Source organism: Dama dama, chromosome 20, assembly GCF_033118175.1.
Source record: "Dama dama isolate Ldn47 chromosome 20, ASM3311817v1, whole genome shotgun sequence".
NCBI lineage: Eukaryota > Metazoa > Chordata > Mammalia > Artiodactyla > Cervidae > Dama > Dama dama.
Genome location: NC_083700.1, coordinates 75,809,241 through 75,816,946, shown reverse-complemented (window position 1 = coordinate 75,816,946; position 7,706 = coordinate 75,809,241). Strand labels below are relative to the sequence as shown.

General features: G+C 36.3%; 1 protein-coding gene across 1 annotated transcript in view; it reads right to left on the bottom strand.

Moving 5' to 3' along the window:
• Nucleotides 1-327: 327 nt before the first annotated feature.
• C20H1orf141 (chromosome 20 C1orf141 homolog) overlaps nt 328-7,706 on the bottom strand; it is a 44,973-nt gene continuing 37,594 nt past the window's right edge. The window contains exons 7-8 of the mRNA XM_061120006.1: nt 2,884-3,038; nt 328-915 (exon numbers count right to left, since the gene is read on the bottom strand). Coding sequence (XP_060975989.1) covers nt 328-915; nt 2,884-3,038 — 743 coding nt within the window. The remainder of the gene's footprint in view (nt 916-2,883; nt 3,039-7,706) is intronic.

Sequence of the window (7,706 nt, the reverse complement as noted above, 5' to 3'; positions counted from 1 at the left end):
AGCAGATATCCAGAGTCAGTCTACACCATTCTTGGTCCTGAATCATATTTAACTGTAGGAATGCTGACGACTGAGGAATCAAACTGAGATAAGAGAAGTTTCTGAACTAGTTCCTCTTGGTGACCATTGTTTCCTAATTTTATCCTCCTATTTACTAAAAATATTATATCACTGTTGGTTTGTAATTTCAACTTCTATTCTTTGTTCTCTTCTACCACCCACTAGAATATTACCATTTAGACAAGAATTTCTTCTATGATCTTCTAACTTCGTTATTTGCTTCTTGTTACCCCCCAAATGCTGAATAAACAATACTTTATGAGGTGCTTATTTTTCACTTGACAAGTTTAACAAATCATCCAATGGTGTTACATTATTTATTTTATGGACTTTGAGTATACTTCTTGAAGGCTTTGAGTAATATTTGACAGGTGAGGCACTGAATTTGCTCACTGGTTTTACTGTAGAAAACATTTTTTCAAATTTTCCAGTTTTAGCACTCATTTCTTGAATAACAGTTTTATCAAGGAAACACACAAATTTTTTTTTTAAGCTGGAAAATGTCTGTGAAAAATTATAGAGTTTATCCCAAGATATGTTTTCAAATGTCTGCTTCCTAGTTTTCTTCCTTAGTTTATCATCTACAGTCCTATGGCTGACTTCAAAAGATATTGCTGGTATATCTTTCTTCTGTATTGTAGGCAGAGTTCTTTGGGTTTTGGAAGGAGTAACATATTGATCTCTAGATACAGATTTAAGCATTTCACAATTTCTTTCTAAAAAAACATTTGATCTTTCATATGGGCAACCATTTCCATTTTCCATAGAATGGGGAGGAAGCCTATTTTTTGTCAAAAGTAACATTTGTACATATTCAGCCTCATGGAAAATTATGGGGTTTGTATCATTTTTCCCCTGTGGATTAAAGAAAAGAGTCTGTTATCTGTCTATTGAGGCAAGAAGGCTAAGTAGTTTTTAAAACATAAAATAAAATGGCAAAATATTCTAAAAGTAATTACATAGAAGTTTTTAATATAAGCAGTAATAGTATTTAAACATAACAAAAAGATGTCCTTGTATGTTATACACTTCGTTCTCTTAGTACTCTGTTGCAATGTTAGGGGTAAAATCTGAACTTCTGGCCTCCTAAAATTCTTTTTGAAATAGCGTGAGATGTAAAGAAATGTTTGGCGCTGTCACTGGGAAACATGATATTTGGTAGCATGGAACACTGTCCTGGCATCTCTTAGGTTTCCATGTCCAGAAGTAAGCAGCATACCAAACAATAGATTGAGTAAAGATCAAAAGAAACTGATTACATAACTGATTACAAGCTAAAATTATAAAGTCTGAATAGCCTAATAAATTCAGAAAGTGTAAAATTTTTCTTTAAGAGACTTACATTCATTATTGTATCCCAACACATAGCACAATTTAGCACAATAAAAAGTGCTCAATATATTATATCTGTGAAATAAAAGAGCCAAAGTAGTAGATTGACTTAAAAATAGAGTATTTAAAAAAAAAAAAAAATAGAGTATTTTTTATCACAATAGTAGCAAAATCTCTATGTAAGATCTACTCACTGAACTCTCTTACACATTTCCATTATAAGGAAAAAAAAGATTAAATCCACAGATTACTCATCAAATATAAATATTACCAGTATTTAGTTTATAAACTTTAAGTCAATGATTGTTACTTTTCTTTTAGAAATATAGTTAACAAAGTAAGAAATTGATGATCATCTAATTGTGTATTAATGACCTTAGTGTGAAAGGCATATTAATGCTTATGATTACTGAAAAAATGACAAAAGATCTAGTTTTTTAATCCACCAGTGATGCCAATGTTACCTATTTAGCCAAAGTAATAGAGGTTTGTCAAATTTTTGGTCTGTCCAGTACCTTAGGGAATGTACCCTTGCAAACATGTTCAGTCCCTAAGTCTGTCTGACTTTGCGACCCCAAGGACTGCAATCCGCCAGGTTCCTCTGTCCATGGGATTTCCAATATTCCAAGAATATTGGAGTGGGTTGCCATTTCTTTCTCCAGGGGATCTTCCCGACCCAGGGATCAAACTCTCATCTCCTGTATTGCAGGCAGATTCTTTACCACTGAGCCACCAGGGAAGCCCAATGTACCCTTAGGTAGAGGCAAAAACTCACTTTATCATCTTCCCTTAAGGTTAGGGCATAGGCATGTGGCCTAGGCTCTGCCACTTGGATACACTTAAGACAGTCTTTAGTTCAGAAAAAGCAAGCACTGTGAAAAGCAGGCATTGCGAAAACTATTCTAGAGAGGCTGGTGGTAGATATAGCTAGCTGAAAGGCAGCAGTGGGCAAAGGTCTTAGAAGCAGTGTTTATTGCCCAGCATCAGAATTGTAAACTTCTTTTGTCTGTGACAAGAGCATGGGCCCCAGTAGAGCAAGCTGCGGCTGTACCAGGGTGAGTCCTGATTGGATGGCTTTCCAGCCATATTGTCTGTCCAGCATTCCTAGAGACTCTGAGCTACCAAATCACCTTTAACAAATGCTTCTTCTGGTTGAAATAGAATAGACTGATAGAAAAGTGAAACACAATCAATCAAGTCATTTAAAAAAACACCATCTTTATTTTATATTTCTTTTATAATCAAGAAAATTTGATAAATCCTTCATAAAAGAAAAACACAAATTTTTCAGCTGGTGCCAAGGAATCCCCTGGTTTGGAATGGGGGTTCTAAAAAGAATATTAAGAATCCACGTTGTTGTCACTTCAGAATATGAAGCCAAGAGGTAAGAAGAATTTATCAAAGATTCTGGTCACTAGGATACGATATGCCTACAAGTAGTAATAAAACATAATTTTACTGAACAGTAGTATAAATAGATGTTTTTATTACCGGGTGAGAAGCTACTGTCTTTATCAGACTAGCATCGATTATCTTGGCATCTGGCTTTATCAGTTCATCCTCAAAGCACAATGGGAGCAGACTTTTCTGTCTTACTGAATACTCATTTAGTTGATCATTTCTGATGGATTCATTTTCTTTTGTACCAAAATCATTGAAATCAGAAGAAGATTTTATTCTGAAAATGAGAAGTTCAGCATAAATGTTTATAGGACTGGTTTCAGCTTATCAGTTCTTGTCTACCTATGCCATTCCTCAAAATAACTGCTGCTAATATCTCCCTCAGATCCCCCTGCCATACTTTCAACCTGATAAGACCATCATTTGCTGCTTGGTTTGTGGTGGAAAAAAGCAAAAGCAGGAGTGGAAGCAAGACAGTAATACATGTGCCTCTTTGGTTTTTGAGTGGGGAGGAGGTACATTATGTAGGTTGAGGATACCAACAAAGGAAGACAAGTATATTTGCCACATCTTTTGTTGAGATTCTGGGACAACAGTTCTTTTCCAGGCAGCTTCCTGCCAACACAGGGTCACCTTAGCTTTATTATCAGGATGAAATGATGTGGTCAGGCAGAGAGAAGATACAGCTTTCATTCCAGATCTCCATGGGTCCACAAGTGACATGAACACTCAGATTAGGCTTGCCAACAAGCTTACTATCACAGGGGTAAGCCACAGCAAAGGCTTCCCTTGGGTGAGGTATAAATCAACAGTCTAAGAACAGATGAAGACACGACAGAAACTCACTGAGTTCTGCTGTTCTAATGATACCTGAGAATGAACCCTATCCAAGTTCAGAGAGAATAGGCTGTAAGTTCATGAACCACAAGTGCCAGTAGCCACAGAACATCTAGAAATGAGGCCAGCAGTCCAAAGGCACTGATCAAGATCGTTGGCCAAATACCTTTTTCTCAATGTTACAAAGTCCAGTGAGTCCCTCACTCAGATACCATCATAGAAAGAAACAGAAGAGCTGATTTAAACCTAAAGTGGCTGTGAATTTTTACTCCAATAACATAATCTTCTGAGTGACCAACCAATTCAAGTGATTCTCTAGGTTGTTTTTTTTTTCCAGTTTGAGCTGAAATTTTTAAAATATTTTCATAAAAGGTACATATGTATTATGGTATTTACAAAATACTTTGTATAAAATATTTTACATTGAAAAATAACATGCAAAGTACTTGGTTTCGTGCTTGATCTGTAGAAGCTATTTAGTAAAAACAAATAAACAGAGCTGGAAAAGAATGAGATCAAGAATCTAATGTTTGGCTAAGACAGATCAAACATAAAACTGGTCTTGGAGATTTTTGTTGAAGAAAGGCATTCCCGAATTTGCAAATCTCTCTAATATGTAAACATCATTAGTCAGTGAAAGTGAAAGCCACTCAGTCGTGTCCGACTCTTTGTGACCCGTGGACTATACAGTCCATGGAATTCTCCAGGCCAGAATACTGGAGTGGGTAGCCGTTCATTTCCTCAGGGGATCTTCCCAATGCAGGGATGGAACCCAGGTCTCCCACATTGCAGGCGGATTCTTTACCACTTGAGCCACCAGGGAAGCCCAGTAGGAAGCTCAGATGGTAAAATACTTCGTACAGAGAGAGGTCAGTTAGCATATGCAAAAGGTCAGTTAGATCTTGCCACTTGGCATGAGTAAAGTGTCCAACTGAACTCTTCCAAATATGACTGCTGGCCACTCCAGCATTTCTCTACTTTTTTAAATATGTTCCCAGACACACATGCTGTAAGCAGTAAATTCAGCTTTCTCTCTTGTTCTCAAGTAGTTTGTATTCTAGTGCGATGTTTCTCTATCTTTCCCACATAGTAACATTTTAGTTAATATTCTTTGTTCAGTACACCGGGATAAATAAACACTTGAGGACACTCAAAGCCTGGCTACCATAGAGCCATCTGAGCCATCTTTAAGTGCATTAAAGATTTCAGCACACCTATAACTCTCCAAGCACAACAAATTGCCACGGTATATTAAAGTCAGTTCATTCAGTCTGTTCTGTTTTCTTCTTTACACCAATTATCTCCATGTTGGATATCTTTTTTCTTCTGTTAATGTACTATCTTGTCTAATCCAATCGTATTTTTATCCTTTCATATTGCATTGCATGCAATTTTCCTAAACTTGCTCTTCAGATCTTCAGTTTGGCTTACTCCATGTTTATTCTACTCCCCTACTTTTAATATACCTGTCAGTTCTGCATCATCACTACCTATTTCCTTAAAAATATTGTTAACTCTAATAGCACCATTTCATCCTCAGCAACTATCTTTTGTATTTTCAAATCTTATTTCATAGGATCTTTATTTTCTTTGATTTCTTGAGCACATGAAGCAATAATGTCTAACTTTACTCCTATTTCATAGGTTACACATTCTGTCAAAATGTAGCCATTAGCCATATTTTAAATTATTCCCTTTTTTTTTTTGTCACAGAATTGTTGATAGGGGCCATGTTTGGTTTTTATTTTTTTCATCTACTCACCTTTGAATTAGGACACTTTAATTTGGCCTTGATATTATCCCCCGAATAATAGGGTTACATTTTCTTGGGATGTTCTCCCTGTTTACCTGAGTATTATTAAGTTCTCTCCTTAAAGATTAACAGGTAAATCCAGATATTTTTACTTTACATTATCAGTTTGGGCATTCAGCTATCTGAGTAAGCTGGTGAAGGAGGTGGAGCCCTGAAAAATCATGGGGAAATTTTTCTGTGCACTGAATGTTTTGTGAAACCTCTTCAATGACTCTAAAATGGTAGTGGGGTGGGTTCTCTGTCCATTTACAGGTGAGGTGCCACTGAGTTCCAGTTTTTTACCTCTCTCTTGGGGTAAGCAACTCAGTCTGATGAGGAAGTCAATCAAAGAATGGCTGCATGGCTCTTGGACTGTTGGATGGGGGCATGTTTTTTTTGTTTGTTTGTTTTAAGACAGTATCTAGGTGGCTATTACTCACACTTGCAAAGATGATTCCTAAAAAATTGTATCTGGTTTCTTCTGTTACCAATCCTCCTTTCAAGACCTTGTTCCTCCAAGTTAGCAGGTTTTCCCTCTAACTGAGAACATCTAAAGCAATGTTAAAAATACTGCTAACACAGGCTTGGAGTGCTGTGATTTACAGTGAGGATCTTCCCAAAGGGGAAGATTTCCCATGTTCATATGATTCATCATTGTTTATAAACCTTTCTCTTTGAGTGTGTGAGCGTCTGTGTGGTGGGAGTGGGGTTGGGTAGGGGAATGATGCTTAACAGAAGTATTGTCAGAATATTTTCTACTGGCTCCTTCAATATTGCCCCCCTCCTCCTTTTTTATAGAACAGGAATTGTGCATTGACTTCTGTAGTCTTTTCAGACGTTCATATGTAATACATAGCAGATTTTCTTTGAGTTTGAGATAAACTGTCCTAGTTTCAAGTAAACGAATTTTTCTTCTCTGTTACTTACTTTAGCCAGGATAAACCTGTATGTAGGTTGCCAACTTTCCCAGAAGTCTTAATTTGGAACTTTAATAAAAGAATACAACACTTTTTCCATAGAGAGACTCAAGAAATTTTATAAAGGGAAATTTGCTTTGCTGAAAGAGTAGAACAGTCTGCCACTGCTATTAAGGAACACTTCAGAGAGAATGTAATATCTCAGTAGAATCTTAAACGATAAGTGGTAAACAGAGGGTTGCCTACTTAAGAATCCCCCCCCCCACTTTTTTTTTTTTTTTTTTTTGCTAACAGAACTCTGATCCTATTCATTTTTCTCCAAGCAACCCTATACTTCAAGGGAGGTTGGGCTCCTTCCTAAATCAAGGGAATGAATCTTGAATAATCTAAAGCTGTGCTTTTCAAAATGTGACCTACAACCCATCAGTTTAGATACTAAATCAATTTAGCATCTCCCGACCAACATCTTAAAAGTAGAAGAGAGTGTATCACATAGATCCTTAGTAGTAACTATTCAAAGCATTAAAATACTGCAAGCAATTTCAACTAGTAGAAAGACAAATAATTAGGGATCTATGAATCTGAATCTTCTACTTCACAGATAGATTGATAAAGACATCAGTCTTTGTAATATAAAAAGTATTAATATTTCATACTGTGGATCATATTAAAAGCAGATAATGATTTATTGGTTTTTAATTTTTATTTTTAAAACCTTTTTATTTTGTATTGGGGGTATAGCCAATTAACTATGTTGTAATAGTTTCAGGGACTCAGCCACACATATACATGTATCCATTCTCCCCCAAAACTCCCTGATTTATTGGTTTTTAGGTATGGGTGCATGAAGCTTTTCTAGCCAAGGAGACACCAGAGGAGGTCTTCTGGAGGGCGTTGGAGAGCATTTTCCTCATTCTTACAAAAGGGTCAAAGAGTTTATCTGTTTTTCATTGGGTGTTGTTTCCAGTTTGGTTGAATAGTAGTCACCATCTTATATGGCAAGGCTGTAGAACATTTTATATTTATAAGATATAGACATCTTATCTAGCAAGGCTAGAAGGACAAACTACTTGGTGAGACAATTGAGGGAGGATTGAGAAGCTGGATGTTCGATGACATCATTAAATACCTAAGTTAACCTGGAGCTGCCTTACTGATGGACATCTTGCTATTTGAGACTATTCAAGATAAATAGGAATCTATCAGATGCAGAAGTATGTTCTAAGCATAGAGAATAGAATGGGTCAAATTACATAGCAGTTGGAACAGAGTATTTATACACTGTGATTAGGATCAGTAAAGGACAGAATACATGGCTGGAAAGATATTATAAGCCGTACTCAGGAATCTAGACTTTACCATTTTTG